At 34.9% G+C, this 20,226-nt stretch overlaps 3 protein-coding genes across 8 annotated transcripts in view; 1 reads left to right on the top strand and 2 right to left on the bottom strand.

Moving 5' to 3' along the window:
- Positions 1 to 4,320, bottom strand: part of LOC110422000 (uncharacterized) — a 10,428-nt gene extending 6,108 nt beyond the window's left edge. Inside the window, exons 1-9 of one of the 5 annotated variants that reach the window (XM_021435753.2) lie at positions 4,106 to 4,320; positions 3,837 to 4,002; positions 3,525 to 3,722; positions 1,430 to 1,647; positions 1,220 to 1,325; positions 1,005 to 1,106; positions 822 to 881; positions 587 to 665; positions 297 to 444 (exon numbers count right to left, since the gene is read on the bottom strand). In XM_021435753.2, the coding sequence (XP_021291428.1) occupies positions 297 to 444; positions 587 to 665; positions 822 to 881; positions 1,005 to 1,106; positions 1,220 to 1,325; positions 1,430 to 1,647; positions 3,525 to 3,722; positions 3,837 to 3,839 (914 nt within the window). In that variant the 5' untranslated portion in view covers positions 3,840 to 4,002; positions 4,106 to 4,320. Of the gene's footprint in view, positions 1 to 296; positions 445 to 586; positions 666 to 821; positions 882 to 1,004; positions 1,107 to 1,219; positions 1,326 to 1,429; positions 1,648 to 3,524; positions 4,003 to 4,105 lie in introns of all 5 variants that reach the window. The other 4 variants (XM_021435752.2, XM_021435755.2, XM_021435756.2 and 1 more) reach the window with 4 other exon arrangements.
- Positions 4,321 to 7,353: 3,033 nt separating this feature from the next.
- Positions 7,354 to 11,233, top strand: LOC110421054 (protein unc-13 homolog). Its single transcript, XM_021434508.2, has 5 exons — positions 7,354 to 7,991; positions 8,187 to 9,071; positions 9,169 to 9,624; positions 9,733 to 9,919; positions 10,051 to 11,233. The coding sequence occupies exons 1-5, from the start codon at positions 7,371 to 7,373 to the stop codon at positions 11,019 to 11,021; spliced, it is 3,120 nt and encodes a 1,039-aa protein (XP_021290183.1). The 5' UTR covers positions 7,354 to 7,370; the 3' UTR covers positions 11,022 to 11,233.
- A 139-nt stretch (positions 11,234 to 11,372) lies between these two features.
- Positions 11,373 to 15,900, bottom strand: LOC110421055 (protein NRT1/ PTR FAMILY 5.2-like). Of its 2 annotated transcripts, XM_021434509.2 has the most exons (4): positions 15,695 to 15,900; positions 14,537 to 14,754; positions 12,607 to 13,172; positions 11,373 to 12,512 (listed from the first exon to the last, which is right to left on the bottom strand). In XM_021434509.2, exons 1-4 carry the CDS (start codon positions 15,807 to 15,809, stop codon positions 11,633 to 11,635), a joined length of 1,779 nt encoding a protein of 592 aa, XP_021290184.1. In that variant the 5' UTR covers positions 15,810 to 15,900; the 3' UTR covers positions 11,373 to 11,632. The 2 variants fall into 2 exon arrangements, with proteins under 2 accessions (XP_021290184.1, XP_021290185.1); XM_021434510.2 differs by lacking the exons at positions 14,537 to 14,754; positions 15,695 to 15,900 and adding an exon at positions 13,249 to 14,489.
- Between the last annotated feature and the right edge of the window lie 4,326 nt (positions 15,901 to 20,226).

Raw genomic sequence — 20,226 nt, 5'->3', positions numbered from 1 at the left:
TTTTCCATGGTTATTTCTTTCATGTTGAACTTTTTCATTAACATGTTTACTTCTAAAATCCTAAATTTAGAAGATAAAAAGCAAAAAATAGTGGAAATGTTTAATAGACGTTAACAACTCTTAAATGGTACTGACAGGGATTTATGTAAATGGAAATATTTCAGACAATAATTGCATAAAATTTCGGTGATATTATGTGTTTAATACAGGAAGTAATAGAAACATTCTAGTAGTTTTCGCAACTTGGAGCAAAGATTATTAATCTATAAGGGAGATTTAATGCAAAAGACAGGTACCTATAAACATATTGGAAAGCACCAAGTACTCTCAATTCATCATATGTTGCTCGCTTTCCTAACAATCTCAAAGCATCTGGGGCATGGACAGCTATTATGCATCCTTCATATGTTTCTTGGGAGTCATCTCCACATAATACAGCGCAACCTGTAATAAACCTTTACAATTACCAGTAGAACCATAAAAGGTTTCTGACACGAGAACAGTCTCAAGAAAAATGCCATGTCTGCCATATTTGTATGGTTTTAACAGATAGTTAATTGCAGAAGAGAAATCAAGTTACTCTCACCTTCAACAGCGCTCAAAACAGAATGTACCTCACAACCAGTTCTTATTTGACAACCTCTGCTCTCCAGCTCTTTTCTGATCTGATAACATTTTGCCAATAAGCAAACAGCAAAACAACATATTTTGAGCTTACAACTGATACATGCGACAATGAATTTGGATATTTTGAAGACAATTTATTTAAGCAGGAAAGTATAGTGCAATCTAAGAAGCGGAAATAAAAGGCAAACTAGCACCTTGTTGACATAATGATGTGAACGCCATCTAACAGTCATCCACTGTGGCCGTCCAAAGAGCTACAAAGATAGCCAAAGTAATATTATGAACTAATTGTCGAAAAAGTTTTATGATTACACAAACCAATATCACATGCATATTCTCACAAACACTTGTGATACTTCATTTATATAAGAATATACCTGAAGTAGATGATGGTTGCGGCAAAATGAAAGCATAGAGAAAGCTGAAAAGCCCATCACTCTTTCTGTAGGGCAGGACCATATTGAACCACATATCGGTACCTACAGAACTACAACATTGTCATTGCTATTTGCTACTAAGGTGACTTACAGTGAAACAAGTTGATTCTGACATAAAGAAAAGCACACTGAATGTAGAGAGTTTCCGATCTCACCAGATAAGCCTTCTGAAATAATTCAGAGTAACCCCGTGACTCAATGAATTGCCCCAATGTTTCATTGCGATCGATATCTGGGTTGTTCTCAAGCACTTCAAGATAACTGCACAAAAGTAAAAGATATGAAAATCAGAAGCGATCGGATGATCTAATATAGAAAGTTGAGATTCCACAATGACTAATGGAAGGTATCTCGTCATTGCTCACCTAATAACATCATCCTTGAACTTGATAATTTCTCTAAGCATTTGCCAAAAGTAAGGATTCAAGATGTTCATTTTCTGTGCAAACAAGCTAGACAAACCATTTCGGCTGCCCCATTCACAGCCTTTGCCTTCATCCAGGCTCACTGCGAAAGACATATCAGATGCCTCCATATCAACTCCAAGACTCTCAAAGAACCCCATCATATTTGGATATGTTACCTGCCAAAAATAATGGCCGAACAATAAAACACATATTGCATGAACATCCACTTATTATTATGAACCCATAGCTTAACAAAGAAAAAGTTTTAACTATATTCTCCTATATAGCAGAGTATTCTTTCCCACCATGGAAGACATTTTCCCATCTGTTCTTAATTTGACTTGGAAAAAGGCCTTGGAATCCAATATTATTGATCAAAATCTCTTACTTATTGACTCTGCCGTTAGAACACATAACAAAATAATTTCAGGCAGGAGCCATGATAATGATGAACAAAGGCTAAATTTCTTGATACCATACTTAAAGCATGCAATTGTTTTTCTTTTGGTCACTGGTTGGAGGTCATACCCCTTTAAATTCCATCCCAAACCTTATAAGTAATTACTCCCATTAAAATGGTAGATGAACATGAAATTCAAGGCTCAAGGTCTCTCAAATCTTTGGGACAGAATCTGTTGTTTGCTAAGACTACGTTCTTAATTCCCTAACTACTGTTACCTCGATATTAATTAGTATGAAGGAAATGACTTATAAATTCTTGATGAATTACAAATGGTGAGTGATGGGATGATTTTCGTAATATCAAATAACCAATCAGATAATATTCTCAAAAGAGAGATGCCAAGTAATTAAAACCTAAGCCAACCCAAGCCAGCCCCTCATGCTTTCTAAATTCTATACTGAAAATTATCAGTCCACACAACAAAGAATTAAGAAAAATAAATAAATTGAAAACTGTCAGACATAGGTTTCATAAATTATATAAAACTTATTAGCATGATCTTCTTTTTTTCTCCCTGTTGTTGCAGTTCTTATCCTGGTGTCTCATTAATATTTTGATTTTGGTCGAATGGGCATGGATGGGATGCTGTAATGCATTAGGCTCAGCCTGAAGACAAACTAGAAAAACATTTTTCTTTCTGCGTTCAAGCCTGAGCTTATACATTTATTGATTTGGGCCACTAATCTATAATTTTGTTAACAAACTACCAGAAAGAAAGACAAGAAAGGAGGCAACAATAGCCCCAAAACCCCCCTGATGTAAAGCTCCAACAAAATGGCATAGGCTTCAATACTGGGCAATCTGGCATTTTCCTTTGTGGCACCCACTGCTATTGATGTTATTATCAATATAAGATTCTATTGCCAACCTCACCAGACATCACCAAAAGAAAAATTTTGGACCAACCATCTAACAGAATTATCCAACCAAAGCTATTATTCTACATCTAACAGGAAAGTGACCATTCTCCCTCCCTCTTGTCTTGTCCTTTTCTTCTCCTTTTGTCCTCAGCTTGCATCCCCTTATACTCTCCTCTACTCTTATCTCCCCAATGGTAATATTTCTTTCTGCGCTCTTTTGTTGTCCCTTATTCAAAACTATATAATCTCTTGGAATTTAAAAACTACTGATATGGAGAATCTGAAACGTGGAAATTGCTTAACCATTAACCTTTTTAGGTACAAAAGATGAGTATTTGCAAGTTGCAACCATTTAAAACCAAACTTTCACGTGTGTTTTTTTCCAGCCGTAGAAGCAGTATTATTGTTGGGTCAAATGAATGATAGATGGCTATAACCCTAAACCCTATGCATGAAAACGAATTAAGTTCAAGAAAAGCAAAGAGTTCCTCTAGAAAATGGCGAAAACTGCAGAAAAAGATAAATTCGGCCGCCAGAACAATAAAGGCAGCTATACCAAGCATAGAGGCAAAGTATAAATACAACAAATACAAACTTACCAAACCCAAAAGAATGAAAAGTTAATTTCATGTACTTTTTTTTTTTAATTTTATAAAATGGTAATTAAGAACACGGTAACTGTTAAAAATAAGGAGAGAGAGAGAGAGAGAGAGAGAAATGTGCAACTTACACGATTAAAGACCATGAAACCAAGGTCTAAATCAACACCATCGAAGTTAACAGTCTTGGCATGGCCACCCAAGTAATCTTCCTTCTCATAAAGCACCACATTCACACCTGATTTGGCAAGAACATAGGCTGATACCAGTCCACTAATCCCACCTCCAATCACTGCTATCCTCATCTTTGACAGTAAATGCTCACAACCCTGCCAAATTCTTGCCCCGCATTTTTTAAGTTGGATTGCTGAAAAAGCTAAAGATAATGCAAGTTTATGACTGATGGTGAACTTCATGTTAAGTGAATTTGGTTGAAAACAAACCATGGAGGGAAGAGGAAAAATAAAAATGAATAACCCTTTTGAGGTACAGTGATGTTCCCTTTCTTGGGTAGATAATGCTGTCACTTTCAGATCTTTTACTGGTGCTCATAGAGCTTAGTTGCTGTTCTCAGTCTTGAGTGGTGACTTCATCTCTCAATCATCACTTCTTTGGAAAGCCATTTCTCGGGATGTTACTAACTACGAAATGTGTGTAGCTAACGGAAAGAGTATAAGAGACAAAGCAGGAAATCAAGATAATGCAAAGGTACCTGAAAAAGGGAAGTTCTCAAAGATCCAAGGATGGGCTCACTCCTTCAAAACTGGAGACACTGAACCAATTGCAACAAGCAGTTCACTCTCTTTTTTGTGTGTTTAAATGCAATATTTATGGAATACAAAGAGAGCAAGAAAAAGAGAAGAAAAAAGCCAAGAAACAAGTAGGCAAAAGGCCACAACTCTACCTACAGACTCTGAGGACTCTCAGAGATAAGCAATAGCTGCCTGCCACTTGCCAGTTTTCAGTAGATAAGCCAAAATAAAAGGTCTATTCGGATGACAAATGTGGTGCAGTTGAGTGTATATTATTAAAAAAAATCGAGTTTTTTTTATAAATTTAGAATATTTATAAGGTTAATAAAAATACATTTTATTGTCAACAAATTTTAAAAAATTGTAATATTATAAAAATAAGATATATATTGGGTGTTCAAAAAATAAAAAAAAAAATCATTTCAAGACCTTAAAAAGGAAAAATAGACAAAAATATGGAACAAAAGAAGTATAATTTTTACTAATTCTTTCTAATTTTCTTATTAGCGTAGTTTCCCTTAATTACCTTGCCTTGATTAACATTTGTTTCCCCGAAAACATCACATATTTGTTGTGTATGTAGCATTGTATCATCAATCATAATCTATACATTTTAAATAAATTTTTTCCTATTCTACACATCACATCTTTTTATATTTTAAAATTCGAACTCAAAAAAGAATTATACATTACACCATGCATTAATACTGTGTTTCAAACCAGACCCTCCAACCATTTTTGCCTTTATTATTATTTTATTATAGATAATAAGTGAGATTTCAGTAAGATTTTATATTCATTATAGGAAGAGATATTATCTATAAATTGTAAGATTGCCTAGATCTTCGAATCCGTGAAACCTGTGCCCCGTACTTGGGTCAACACCAAAGTTTAAATCTTAAAGCCAGAGGAAATATTTTCCCTTTTTTTGTTTTGTTGACAAAAAGGCCCCCAACGGGGAAAAGGACGGGTTAGGCCAGATGTAATTAAGATGCTGAGCAGGGGCGTTGGAGTCCACAAGTTTTGCTTGCTTATTTGCAGCTACCTTGCTAGCTACGTGGATCACTTGCGTACCTACACAGACGGGAGGGGGGCTAGTCGCTCCAACAATTTTAAAAATTTTATAATTTATTTTTATTTTTTTTAATTTTATAATTTCATTATTTATAAAAATTTTAAAACTTTTTAATATAATTTTTTATTTTAAATTTTATAGTTTTACTTTTACAGTAATTTTTTTATTTACTGAAATGTCCTACAACAATCAATTAAAAATTAATTTAAATAAAATTTATTATAATAAAATTATTTTTAAATCTTACTTCTCTAAAACATCTCGACCTTCTTCACTTATTTTTTATTTCTTTTAACCAAATTTTGTAAAAATAAAAAAATTTTTTTTTTTACATTTTTTAACTTACCAGCATTTTTTGTGTAAAAAACCTTTAATCAGTAACTTATTTTTCATTTAATTAGTTTGATTTATTTACTTATTTTTATTTTTAATATTTTTAATTTTAATTTTTTTATTTAATAATTTCTACTTTGTAATTTTGATTTAAAATTTATAGTCATTTTTCACTTGAAAGCAACAAAACAAAACATTGATTAAGCACCTAAAGTTAGTTATTATTTATTTATTTAGGGTTTACTTAATGGTTGTCCTACAAATTATTTGTGTTTTTTTTATTTAGATTCTTGTGAACAATTAAGTCTTTTATTCAAGATTGTTTCTTCATTTAATTATTTATTGATATTGCATTTAAGTTTTATGATTAATTTTAGAAAATTATTTCTCCATTAAATTGTTTATTAATAACCCTTAATATTTTTTAATAGATTGCTTTCTATTGAGATTTTTGTTATTATATTTGTTAATTTTAATTTGTTGTTAAGCTTTTATAGAAATTGGAATTATTTTTTATAATTGTATTAATTAATTTATTGAAATAAACTATTAAAATTGATTCCATTGAATAATTTTTAAGATTTATTTATATTATTTTTATATGAACTTTTTTTTTATATTTTTATCAAACATTGAACTTCTAATATAATTTTTTTTAAGATTTAAGAAAGGGGATTCAAACTTCTCTTTTTAAAATAAAAAATTATAAATTAACTAATAAATTAAATATTAAAATATTTTAATATAATTATTTTATAGACATTATTTTCTACTTTTCACCTTAATCACGAAGTCTTAACTCCACCGTTACTTATATGCTATTTTCTTATATTTTTCAAGCAATAGTAAGATATTTTAACTATTTCCTTACTGTTGAATGTTTCTTCTTTTTTCTACTCACAAAGAGACAATGGGGTCCTGACAGGGTTTTTCAATTGGTAAGTCCTTGTTTACTGGGCTAGAAGACAGCCACCACGTGATCTATTTCTGGGCTAACTCATGCATCCATGCAAAACCTCCTGACTAGCTAGCCTCAGGCTGGGAAACGATAGGAGGACGACTTAGTCAATGAATGGGCAATACGAGCAGGGCAAAGCCTGTAGCAGAGACCATTTTTCTGTCTGCCGAAGTAAGTGATGGGTAGATAGAGTCTTGTTATGGAAAAATCTGTCAACTGAAATGTCAGGATTTGGGAGATGATAGATTGTTTTCTTACGATAGAATAAAGCAGACCCAATGGTTCACACTTCAACAACTTCGGAGTCCATCGAATGTTTGGTTTCAGACATGCAACGGGTTACACAAATTTAGGAGTTGAAAAACCAAGCCGAAAAGAGTTACAGGGTTTTGGTTTAAAGTTCATGTTCTGTATCTAGAAGATAAAAGAAACTTATCCCTATATATATATATATTAAAGAAAATTAATAAGATAAAATGTCAATGAAAGAACTAATTCAAAAGAAGAATCAAATTAAAATGGACCTTAAATTGCAGTAAGAGAATTGCACCCCGGAATAGCATTTGGAATTTGCTATCTTAAGTGTCATTACCACCCGATCTTTCCTCATTTTCTTTCGCACTACAACGTTGGCATACCCATCAAACCAGCAATGTTTTTTTCTCTCTTTCCTCAGCACAAAAATGCTGTCATCTTAACCAACAAAATCTCTGGTTTTTTCTCTCTCTCTTTATAAAAAGAAATGCAATCCTTCTTCCATCCATTCTCTTGCCCGTCGGAGACTCTGACTTAAATTTTTGGCCGGTTACTGAGTCCCCTCCCCTCCCCCCCCACCCCCATTCCCCAACCCCTTTCAGCCATGGCCCACCAATCCCGCCGGGAGTTCTTCTCCGGTCCCCTCCATGGCACGACCACCACCAACAGCTCCAACTCTAATGAGAATAATATGGACCTAGCATGGCCATTTGGTAAGCTTGAAGGTCTTGACCGTGATGACATCCGTGAAACAGCCTACGAAATATTCTTCACAGCTTGCCGTTCATCACCAGGTTTTGGAGGTCGAAATGCTTTAACATTTTACTCTTCACATGATCATGGAAATGGTGCAGATGGAGGAAACGGGTCCGGACCCGGGCCAGGGTCACCGAGCGGGCGGGTCTATGGGGTGGTGATGACCCCTACGAGTAGGGTTAAAAGGGCCTTGGGATTAAAGATGTTGAAAAGATCACCTTCCAGGAGGATGTCAATGTCTTCGGTGGGTCTTAGCAGCGGTGGTGGTGGAGGGTCCACGCCATCATCGCCGGTTTCTCATGGACATGGTGGTTCTGGTTCTAGCCCTGGAACGGGCGGTTCCACGTTGCCAGCGTCGAGACCGAGGCGGCCTTTAACTTCGGCGGAGATTATGAGACAGCAAATGAGGGTGACAGAACAGAGTGATAGTAGGCTTAGGAAGACTCTCATGCGAACCCTTGTTGGCCAAGTACGTATATCAACATTACTAGTACAACGCATGTCAATTTTAATTGCTTGTTAAAAATAATAATATTGAATAACATAACGAAATAATAATCTAATGATAGTCATATTTTATTTTAAAAATTGAGATGTTAAATTTGATTCATCTCCCAACTAAGCAATTTTGGCTTAGTTGCTAAAACAATTTTGGCTTCAACAGATGGGTAGGAGATCAGAGACTATCATCCTTCCGCTTGAGCTTCTTCGGCACTTAAAACCATCCGAATTCAATGACTCGCACGAGTACCATCTTTGGCAAAAGCGTCAGCTCAAAGTCCTGGAAGCAGGCCTCCTCCTCCACCCATCAATCCCCGTAGACAAATCAAACTCTTTCCTGATGCGTATGCGCGACATAATCCGAGCCAGCGAGTCCAAGCCTATAGACACCGGCAAGAACTCCGACACGATGAGAACATTGTGCAACAGTGTTGTTTCCTTATCCTGGCGAAGTGCCAACGGCACTACTACTGACGTGTGCCATTGGGCTGATGGGTTCCCTCTTAACATTCACATCTACACTTCTCTCCTTCAGGCCATATTTGATGTTAGGGATGAGACGCTAGTCCTTGATGAGGTTGATGAGTTGCTAGAATTGATGAAGAAGACGTGGTCTACTTTGGGGATCAATAGGCAAATTCACAATGCTTGTTTCACTTGGGTGCTTTTTCAGCAATATGTTGCCACCAACCAGATGGAGCCCGATCTTCTTTCTGCTGCGTATGCTATGTTGGCAGAGGTGGCAAATGATGCTAGAAAGCCAGATAGAGAGGCAGCGTATATGAAACTATTGTCTTCCATGTTAGTTTCGATGCAGAATTGGGCAGAGAAAAGGTTATCTCACTACCATGATTATTTCAACAGAGGAAATATTGGTGGGATTGAAAATCTTTTACCTCTGGCATTATCAGCAACAAAGATTTTAGGTGAAGATGTTACAATCATGGAAGGGGAAGGGAGCAAGAAAGGGGACACATTGCTTGTGGATTCAACCAGTGACCGTGTAGATCATTACATTCGATCTTCAGTGAAACACGCATTTCAAAAGGTGAGCACTATACATATAGCAACTATATCTTATTTTCAAATACTCATCTGTTGGCATAAGTTTTGTTTAATTCTTCCTCCTTCTTTGATTGCTGTAGATAATAGAAAATGAAAGTGTCAAAAATGCAACTAAGGGAGAAAGAGAAGAAGCTAGTGAAGCTCTACTTCAATTGGCTAAGGAAACTGAGGATTTGGCTGCTAGAGAGAGGGAGTTATTTAGTCCCATATTGAAGAGATGGCATCCGATTGCAGCTGGAGTTGCAGCAGTGACACTGCACCAATGCTATGGAGCAGTGTTGAAGCAATATTTAGCTGGGACAAGTATGCTGAACACTGAGATAGTTGGGGTACTACAAAGAGCTGCAAAACTAGAAAAGGTTTTGGTTCAAATGGTGGTCGAAGATTCCGAAGAGTGTGAAGATGGAGGCAAAGGAATTGTCAGAGAAATGATGCCATATGAAGTTGATTCAATCATATTGAAACTCTTGAGACAATGGATAGAAGAAAGACTAAAGAAAGGGAAAGAGTTGCTTTGTAGAGCAAAAGAAACTGAAGTCCGTAAATCTTTTTCTTTTTTCGTTTTAAAGTTTACCAAGTAAAAAAAAAAAGAAATAATATATGATTGAACTTAATTACTAATTGGTTGCAATTTATTGTTGCAGACTTGGAACCCTAAGTCCAAATCTGAGCCATATGCACAGTCAGCTGTGGAGCTAATGAAATCGGCCAAGGAAACAGTGAATGAATTCTTCGAAATTCCAATTGGAATTACAGATGATTTGGTTCTTGATCTAGCTGAAGGTTTAGAGCAGCTCTTCCAAGAATACACTACCTTCGTAGCATCATGTGGTGAGAACCATCTGCTTCATACACCATTTTAAGCTTGCTCGTTTACATGGAAAACTTGAAATCGTCCCGCAGCAAGTCAATGTCGTGTGGGCAGAATACCTTTCTCATTTCTTTTGTCACATTCTTTTCAGGGTCAAAACAGAGTTATCTCCCCACACTTCCTCCTCTAACCAGATGCAACCGAGATTCAAAGTTCTTCAAACTCTGGAAAAAGGCTACTCCTTGCAGTGTTGGAGTAGAAGGGATGCACCGCATTATGACTTTAGAAGGTCACCATCCTCGCCCATCAACAAGCCGTGGGACACAGCGGCTCTACATCCGCCTTAATACCTTGCACTATCTAATTTCTCACCTCCATTCCCTTGATAAAACCCTCACCCTCTCACCGAGAGTCTCAACACGGAACCGTTTCAGCAGCAGCCGCAGGCACCATGGTACTTCAACTTCATATTTTGAACATGTTAATGGAGCCATTCAATCTGCCTGTGATCATGTATCAGAAGTTGCTGCTTACCGCCTTATCTTCCTCGACTCAAATTCTGTTTTCTATGAGAGCCTTTATGTTGGTGATGTAACCAACGCGAGAATTAGACCTGCAATCAGAATTCTAAAGCAGAACCTCACACTTCTTACAGCAATACTCACAGACCGGGCTCAAGCATTAGCAATGAAGGAAGCTATGAAAGCAGCTTTTGAAGCCTTCCTTATGGTTTTGCTCGCTGGGGGACCTTCCAGGATCTTCCACCGGTCTGATCATGAGATGATTGAGGAGGACTTTGACAGCTTGAAGAGGGTGTTTTGCACTTGTGGAGAAGGCTTGATATCCGAGGATGTGGTCCAGAGGGAGGCTGAGGCAGTTGAAGGGGTGATAACATTGATGGGTCAATGCGCTGAACAACTGATGGAAGATTTCAGCATTATCACTTGTGAAACGAGCGGAATAGGTCTCATAGGCACAGGGCAAAAGCTACCTATGCCACCGACAACAGGGAGGTGGAACAGAGCGGATCCAAACACTATACTAAGGGTGTTGTGCCATAGGAACGACCGGGCGGCGAATCTGTTCTTGAAGAAGTCATTTCAATTGGCAAAAAGGAAATGAATGGAAGAGGCCAATGTAGACATCGCATATGTGAAGCAGAGATTTTGTGTTTTCTAGCATTGATTTCTATTGATGAAAACTGTACTCAAAGTTGAAGGAAATCTCAAGGGGGCCCATTGTATTGAATTTGGTTTAACTTAAAATGTTATATCAAAATCTTGCTGGGGGGTGGAGAGAGGAATTGTACAATATTTCTTTTATTTCATTTTAACTGTTTATAGCATTAGGCATTTTCAATTTTTTATGGATCATGAGGGGATCAATTCATCAGAGTAAGAGTGAATATGTGAAACCATCGTATCTTTCCTCCTTCCCTTAATTTGTTCTACCTTACCTTGGACCTTGAACTCCTTTTTCTCTAAAAAGATAACCTTATCTCCACACTTTTACATTTCTTCACATAATTATTCCTTTCTTTTCCTTTCAAGAATAGAAAACATTGTATTCTTTCTAGTCATTAGCAAAGGTTTATAATGCTACATCAATAATGCAGGCCCCAAAGAGTACTCTGTCAAAGCCCTGAATGATCAAATGTTTCACTTTCAAAAGTTGAATTTCAGCTCCGGCATCCCTATGGACAAGGGCTACATTATCCAACCTGTTCCATCAACCTATGCCCTTGACTCTTCTTGGTTTGATGCCTTCAATCTCATCACCTTCAGTTCTTCTGTAAGCGCATGCAATGAATCTGAAACTTCAGCCTTGTAGACATAGAACTTTATTACTACCAAGAAGAAAATGAAGTTCAAGAAGTTGAGTATTGCAAAGAATGCATAGTAGTAGTCAAGATGAGATTTGTTTAGGTTATTTAAGATCCATCCTTCGTGACCATGCTTTTTGGTGATATCAGCAACTGTAGAAAGAAGGAAGCTGCTGAGAAAATTTCCAATTCCCAGACTAGTGGTTGAATATGAAGTACCAAGACTCTTCATGCTTTCCGGTGCCTGATCATAGAAGAACTCAATCTTGGCCACCTCCAAAAATGCATCAGCTGTTCCCATAAGCACAAATTGGGGAAGTAAAATGAATATAGTTAGTGGAAGTTGTCCTCCATTTTCAACTAAGCCATGCTCCCTGGCCACGCTGAGTCTGTGCCTTTCAATAAGAGAAGCAGTTATCATGATTATGATGTGAAGAACCAGACCGATTCCCATTCTTTGAAGTAGAGTAATGCCTCTAGGATTTTTAGTCCACTTTTTCATAATTGGGACGAAGAATCGATCATAGAGGACAACACTAATAAGCATAGATATTGTCACAAATCCAGCTAAACTTGCAGGGGGGATCTTGAAACTGCCCAAGTGTCTATCAAGGGTGGTGCCCTGTTTTACAAAGAGCGTATGGATCTGAGCGATCATGGTGCTTGGCACAAAAGTGGCAACCAATACTGGGATCATTCTTAACATTTGTTTAGTTTCCTCTACTTGGGTTACTGAGCATAGCATCCATGGATCTGTGGGGCCTGTTTTGACAGCAGCCTTACTCAGGAACCTACATTTTATGCACGAAGTTGAATATATGATGATAAGAGACCAGTGATGGAAAATTTCAGATTCCATAATATGTTAAAATAATATAAACTAACCTCAGGGTGGGTGTTGAATCAATCCTGAACTTTCCTTTCTTAGCATACTCTTCCAGGTCAAGTTCGTATAGTTCTTTAGGGTCACCAGGAAGAGGCACTTTCCATTTCCTTATGGCAGCCACTATGACAGTGGCCATCCTTGTGAAAGGACTCCCAGCGGGCACCCTGTGCCTGTAGAAGGGCGTGCCTGCCAGGAAAATCAGAACTGAAATCACGAGCCCAAGCGTGGGCAGCCCATAGCCTAATGCCCATCCCACATTATCCTGAATGTAGACAAGAACTGTGTTGGCAAAGAGTGTCCCAAAGAAGATGCTGAACATCCACCAATTGAAGAAGGACAGCTTCTGAGCCTTCTCCCTGTGATGGAAATCGTCAAATTGGTCGGCGCCGATGGTCGAAATGTTTGGCTTGGTGCCACCGGTTCCTACAGCTAGAGTATAGAGTGCACCAAAGAACACCGCTAACTGTAACGTTGACGCCTTCTTGCAATCATCTACATTGGCTTGGTGACAGGGTGGTGGTTTTAGGCCATGGACTGACACTGATAGCGTTAGCAATGACATTCCCTGTGACCAACAATTGAATTAGCACTTTTAGATCTTATCCTTATACAAATATTAGATTTAAATCTTAATTTCATACCTCATTCCTCGACAGATTTAGGTAACCAACTGAGTTGAATAAGAAGAATCTTAATGTTAATTCGCAACTAGGCTTATCTATTACCTCGGGCATATACCAAAGTTTCAATGGTCCACTCTCTACAAACGCCCATGCGTACCCAACAATTAAGGAACATATACAAAAGTCCCAGTTGCTCTTTTGTTTTTATCCCTATCCAAAGTAGGTTGATAGACTTAGCAGACTCAGATGCTTCCAAGAAAATTAGACAAGAAAATTTCTAGACTGCTAGACGGGACAACCTTCAAGTTGTAGCACAGGAATCCGTGGTCCACCTGACAAATTTGTCATAGTTTTCCTACCAATATACAGCGTAAGAGTCATCGTCTACTGCCATATAATTAGAACATAGAAAAATTTGAGTCAATGTTTCACATTTTGTTGACGTTTGAATGCAAATTATTCGCAATTTGACTGTAATCTACCGTTTTAGTCAGTAACTATCCTTGACTCACAACTTCAAACCATTTACACCACAGCAACTTAATTTCAGATGATCCATTAGTACTATATATCCAATAACAATTTGATTGACTTAGTCAAACTCTAAAACTCTGAATTTTGTTTTGATTGCAGATAAGATCGATTATAAGTCATGTCAGTATATGTCACTTTCATTCAAATTATGTCACGTAATTCCTTTAAAAAAAATCAAAGATCATTAATAACTAGTTGTTAAAATAAATATTCACTATTTATTAATCAATTTCAAGAACATAATTATATGATATAATTTTAACAAAAATGATATATATTAACGTGGTGTAGCACCACCGATTCATGAAATTTTTTTTTCAATTAAAATTATGCTTCAATCATTATATATTTAGTTCAATAATAATTATATCTATCCCTTTATTCAAAAAGTACTCAAAATACGTCTTAACATTTAAAACTTCGTTTTATAAGTCTTAAGTTTGAATTTTTAGTGTGAAATACGTACCAAAATCTATAGTTACCTAATAGAGTAAATAATTATATTTGTTTCATGTGAACGTAGATAAGACTTATAAATATGTATGCATGCAAGTATATACATGTGACATGACATGTGAAAATTAAGATATGGCCCCTTATGGTAACAACATGTGCGCAAACAAAAATATCTTAAAAGATATAAGTAGGACCCGATTACTGTAATGTCAATTAGACAAACTCTTTTATCTTTTTCCCAAGCAAAGCTCGTGATTTGTTGAATAGTTTGGTTATCAGTCATGGTACATATGGGATTGACAATTCGAGAACATACCGAGATATAAACTGCAGAAGCAATGACAAAAGTCCAGTAGCGTCCAAGGTGAGCATCTGCCACGTAGGCGCCCAAGATTGGAGTCATCCAAATGGTACCGACCCAATTGGTAACATTGTTGGCCGACTTGACAGTGCCTTGATGGAGCTTCCTCGTCAGGTAGAGAACAAGGTTCGAGGATATGCCGTAGTAGGCCATGCGTTCAAAGATCTCATACACTGAAAAGGAAAAAAGGGAAGATGTGTTTTGTCCTAATTAGCTGCGGCCGGCGCTGGGAATGTATGTACAGTGTGTGGTTGTCTTGCCTAGCATGATGATGATTATTATTTTGGTTGGTTTGGGTTGCTTTTTTGGATGTTCATGGTGGAGACGTGCATGGGGACCACGGAAATACTGGGAAAATCTTTTAACTTTGGAAAATCGTCTGTAATAATTGACCAGGAGCATTGTTTCTAACTATAGAAGATTCAGTTTTCGAAACCCCGTTTAACTCCTTAAGACCAAGTAGGAAGCCAGTAACCGCCTGATATTGTTTACTTTTATAGTATATCATTTTGAAAAGTGAGCACTGACAAGTCCAAGTATATGTTGAAATACAAGGACATGGCATGCATGATGCCCTGGTCGACTATAACGAGAAGAGAGAGAGAGTGGGGGAAGGAGAGAAGGGTGTTGATGACGCTGGTGGGAGACTTAAATATGGGGAGATGAGACATTAAAATTGGCAGGGTACAGATCTTTGTCAAATATTGGTGGAAAACTGAATTAAATCAGAAGCTTCAGAAAGAAATGCCGAGTAGGTATAGAGTAGGAAGCTTCTTTCATTACAGTTGGCAGTTGAACCAAATCAAAGCTTATGGAACTCCATAATTTGGGTTCACAAGCTAGACCGACCCTCTTGTTTGAATGATCGAACCAAGATCATTTTCTTCATCCTGAAAGAAAAGAGAATCCACCGAAAAGAGAACAAGTAGAGAGAGACAAGTGTTCTGAAAAGTTATACAGGGAAATGGTTCATCCATGCGACAACAAGAGCAAAATTAAGGGATTTGGTCCCATAACAAAAGTTTTCTTAAAGTTGAGATGGGCAGTGTGCCCTTAAAAGAGGAACTGAAAAGGGGAATTAGAAAAAGACAAGGGAAAAAGTGAGCAAGTTACCAACAACAAAGGAGCAAGCAGTCCATCCGCCTCTCTTTGATCTGCGAACTGGGTTCCCTTTAAGGTCCACAGTGCCATCTTGGGTGTAATCATCTATCCCTTCTTCGACAGCCATTAAAGCCAACCTAGCTAGCTTCTTATTCTTCTTCTTTGAAAGAACTTGTCTCTATTCACTCTTTCTACGCTTACACTTGCGAAGAGGAACCACTCCTTTATAGACCACCAAAGTCAGGAAAGATCCTGCCTCATAGATATACAATTACCACCTTGCCACTTATATTATTAATCGCATTTTGCTTCAGCTGTATATTGACTAGGGTGTGTCATTTTCTTCCAGAAAAACAATGACCCTGTTGTACATCCACCCTCCAAAAGTATTTCATACACAATTCCGTGAGATTCAAACTTATTTTAAAAATGCATATTTTCAACCAATATCGACTTAAAATTAAAGTCGTGACTTTCATGATAATTAATATTTATTTTTTATTTATCTAATTAATTTTGAATTTTCAAAACTATTGGGGTTTAACTTAGGTCCAAACGTCAGTAAAGAAGTCTACTTATATTTAGAGAAAAACAAGACATGATTATTAATATGGTCTCCAGAAAAAACATATAATAATAATAATAATAATAATAATAATAGAAGTATAGTCTATGCAAATGGTCATTACAAGACAAGCCGAAGTCTTATTTTAAGTAGATGGCGTAATTCAACGTTTGCTAACCAAGAATGTCACTCTCTCAGTGAATTATTCTAATTTTTATGTATATATATTCTTGTAATTTTCTTCAAAATTATAATACTATTATTTTACAATGTTTCAATTGTTATTTCCACCAAATATAAATTTATTTCAGATAAATTAATTTTATTGTGTGAACCGTAAATTTGCAAATTTATCTTTTTCTTATTAAAAAAAGTGATTGAATTTTGACGTAAAACTGAATCTTTTTTTTTAAACTAAAGAGTGACTGTCATCAAATTATATTTTTCTGGATAAACCTAACTTATAATTTAAGAAATATTATTTAATTTTTGAGGGGCAGGGAATGCAGAAATATAATCAATTTGATTAATTTAAAATAACTCAATTAAAAAGTGTCAATAAATGACATCAGATGTATTAGTTTTTCTTTGCATCTATATTGCTAGTTAGATCTCAATTAAAATTAGGGTAGAGAGTAGGACAAAAGCCAAAAGATATACAATCACATCATTATGGAACTAACTCAAATTTAAATAAATCCTCCCTTCCTAATTTAACTATGAACTTACTTTTAATAGTTTCTTCCCCCAACTTGAATATTCAAGTCAATTATTAGTATCTGAAAACTAGTGTTGTTACATGGTTCAATTATTTGTTAGTTTTTGACAAAAAAAGTAAAGGACAAGAAAATCAGGAAAAAAAGGGGCTTGTATAATTTCTTTGGTGTGGGGTAGAAGACGAAAAGAACCTAAGAAGTTAATTACTTTGGGTCCAATAGTCAACTTTATTATAAAGCAACATTGGCTTTGCCAGTGTGGACCATTCTAAGGGGAGATGCCTAGGAATCTTGAATTTTTATTTATTATTATTATTATTTTTCATCATTGACCAGTTACCGAAGAATCAATGAATATGATCACCAAACTTTTACGCCATTTATAACATTAATTACCCACTCCTCTAAAAATTAATAAGTTTGGGATCGAATTAGAATCTTTTAGAGTCATTTTTCTTCGTTAAAGTTTGTTAATGTCTTCTAGAAACACATGATATAAGACAAATACTTACGTCTTTTATGGAAGAACATGATCTCCACATTAAAACTTGAGAGATTAAATTGTAGATATATATTGACTCCGCATTTCGAAAATAAATATTTAATAAACATTAATAGTATGAAATCGTATTATATAGTTATTAAATATATTTATATATGAGTTTTAGGCATTTGACATAATTAATTAATCATGTCGTATTTATATTTATTTATACAAAATATTATTAAAATATGAATTTTCAAATTTAAACACAAGTACTACCAGGGCTATAAGCAGGAATTTCTAATATCTCTAAGTTAACCATTTTGTTAAATTCCAATAGATTACATTTTTTTTTGTTATTTTTAGTCTTTTAAATCCAATGGCATGCTATGAATCTAGGAAAGGAGTAGTAATAAAATCACAAGCACAATAACATTGTTTATTAATGTTGCATAACAGCTGTTCAATGAACATGCTTGTCAATGACTTAATGATCATAAATGTTATTTGATGAAAGTTTTAAATGAATTTCGATACATTGAAAATTTGCCTTAATCGCCTGGCTGTCCATGCTGCTATAGTATATAATTTCACCAACTGCTATATAATTGAAGCAAGCATCTTATTTATTATAATTTATAAGCATCATTATATATATATATATAAATATATATTAATTTGAGGTAAAGGGTATAACGTTTTGAATAGAGAAATAGATACATTTATGCTTGAGTTGAATATTCAAAAGTATTATGTATTAAGCAATATCGTTAAGTTGATATAATAGAGGAATTAATCAAAACATGTGGGGAGATTTTGTCAAACGAAAATTACTTATGATGTAAGTTGAGCTCATCACTTCTGGATGGTTAAATCATATTTGATGTTTACCCAAACATATATCTAAAATTTGAACCTAAGTTTGATCCATATGGAAAATTATTCCCACACGATTTATTCCTCTAATTTCATATTCTTTTTTTTTTATTGATTTGAATGTTGAAAGTTGATCAAATTAATTAATTAACCTCCGCCAAACTGTTAGGTGTTAACTGAATAACAACAACATTTTTGTCTTCTCGGAGATGTTGAGCACACGAATTAATTAATTAATTTCCATTGAATACTAGTTCTTAATTATTTTCTCTGGATAAATTTTAGAGTCTTGAAATTAACATAAAGTGAGATGTATTATTTTTTTAGTTATTAGGTTTCTAAGGAAAAACCCTAGATAAGGTACTGACTCTCCGAATTAGCATAAAACGTATCGAATCTTATAAAAAAGTCATACATTCAAAATTAAAGCCATCAAATGGATAATTATAAGATTTGGACCCTAGATTTAATTAGTCCAAAAAGTTGGAGAACACGTTATACAACATTTTGAATGTTTTAGGGTCGTAAAATATAGACCCATTCAAGAGATTCTTTAAAAATTTATTCTAATGAAACTTTACAAAGTTTTATCCTAACCCAAAGGACTAATAATATTTATGAAATTTTTTAAAATTAAAAAATCCTTAAAAAGGTGGAAACTACTAGAAGGTCATAATTAAAGATATTTTCACGTGTGTGGAATATTTATAATAATTTATTTAAATAAGTTATATATATATTCTCATTAATTGTGTCTAAAATAATACATATTCTAAATGAGTGGGTGACACTTTTTTAATAAATTGTTATTTTCATTGTCTCTATCTAAAAATCATTTCAAGCTTTTGCAAATTGGTTTCGAGAAAGAGAGAGGGCTGTTTCATCTAAAAGTCTGGTTTCTTGCCCTAATTTTCATTTTTTATTTAGAATTTAAAGTCTGGAGTTTTAGGGTTTAGGGCTCTATTCAATTTTCCGAATCTAAATTATTGTTGTACCTACTTTAAATTTACCTTTAGCTACTAATAAAAGGAAAAAAAGGGTAAATTTCATTTATGGTCCCTAACTTTTTATTTTACTTTCATATTGTTCTATAATTTTTAAATTATTTCATTGGAACCCCTAACTTCTTAAAACGATTTTTCAATTTGGTCCTAATTTCATCAATTTTTTTTTTAATGTTATAGATTACATGACACATCGCATGGACATTTATTTAACATTAAACATGGATAATACTCTCAGTTATTAATGAAATAACTTAATCATAGCTTCAAAATGAAACTATTAAACAATTCAAACTTTAAGAATTAAATCAAAGCTACAATAAAAGATTACAGACCATGAATGAAATTTTACCCAATCAAGAGCTTAATTTCGAAAGAAGACCAAGATCATTTCATACCATATCCAAATTCATTTGAAAACAAACACTAATTGGATTTCATCATGAAGATCTTCGAATATACGTTTGCCTCACCTAAAATCCACCAAAGCATGAAAATAATAACAAGAGGAATGACGTTTGTGAAATTGGCAATGAGACAAGTGGGATGGATGAAAAATGGAGAAGGGTCCATTGCATCCTACTCAACCTTGTCTTTTCGTATTTGTACCAATACCATTTTGTCAAACAAAAAATAAATGATTTAACATCAAAAGACAAGGACGATTAAAATCACTAGCGACCGTAAAAGAAGAAATTTTTCGTCTGAAACCATTGAATGCAAGAGTTTTGGACATCTCATCAATTTGTTCTTTATGTATATGTCTTTGCTGTTACATCTTTGTATATAAATAAAGTTGTAAGAAAATCATTTTCTTGTTCAATCATGTGATGTTTGAAAAATTCTTAATAAATTTTTTAATTAAAAAAATGAATGATACCATTAAATATTAGAAATAT

The sequence above is a fragment of the Theobroma umbraticum genome, unplaced genomic scaffold, assembly GCF_002168275.2.
Source record: "Theobroma umbraticum cultivar Fairchild unplaced genomic scaffold, ASM216827v3 scaffold_130.0, whole genome shotgun sequence".
Taxonomy (NCBI): Eukaryota; Viridiplantae; Streptophyta; class Magnoliopsida; order Malvales; family Malvaceae; genus Theobroma; species Theobroma umbraticum.
The sequence above is the reverse complement of the archived record's forward strand: the minus strand, read 5'-3'. Positions and strand labels throughout refer to the sequence as shown.

What these genes read in the sequence shown, in the direction of transcription:
- LOC110421055 (XM_021434509.2), bottom strand. Translation starts at nt 15,809, where the DNA reads ATGGCTGTCGAAGAAGGGATAGATGATTACACCCAAGATGGCACTGTG. An exon ending in TGCTTGCTCCTTTGTTGTTG is followed by an intron (nt 14,755 to 15,694) that starts GTAACTTGCTCA and finishes TTTCCTTTTCAG; the next exon opens with TGTATGAGATCTTTGAACGC. An exon ending in GATTCAACACCCACCCTGAG is followed by an intron (nt 12,513 to 12,606) that starts GTTAGTTTATAT and finishes CATAAAATGTAG; the next exon opens with GTTCCTGAGTAAGGCTGCTG.
- LOC110421054 (XM_021434508.2), top strand. Translation starts at nt 7,371, where the DNA reads ATGGCCCACCAATCCCGCCGGGAGTTCTTCTCCGGTCCCCTCCATGGC. An exon ending in TGCGAACCCTTGTTGGCCAA is followed by an intron (nt 7,992 to 8,186) that starts GTACGTATATCA and finishes TGGCTTCAACAG; the next exon opens with ATGGGTAGGAGATCAGAGAC. An exon ending in GTAGAGCAAAAGAAACTGAA is followed by an intron (nt 9,625 to 9,732) that starts GTCCGTAAATCT and finishes TTATTGTTGCAG; the next exon opens with ACTTGGAACCCTAAGTCCAA.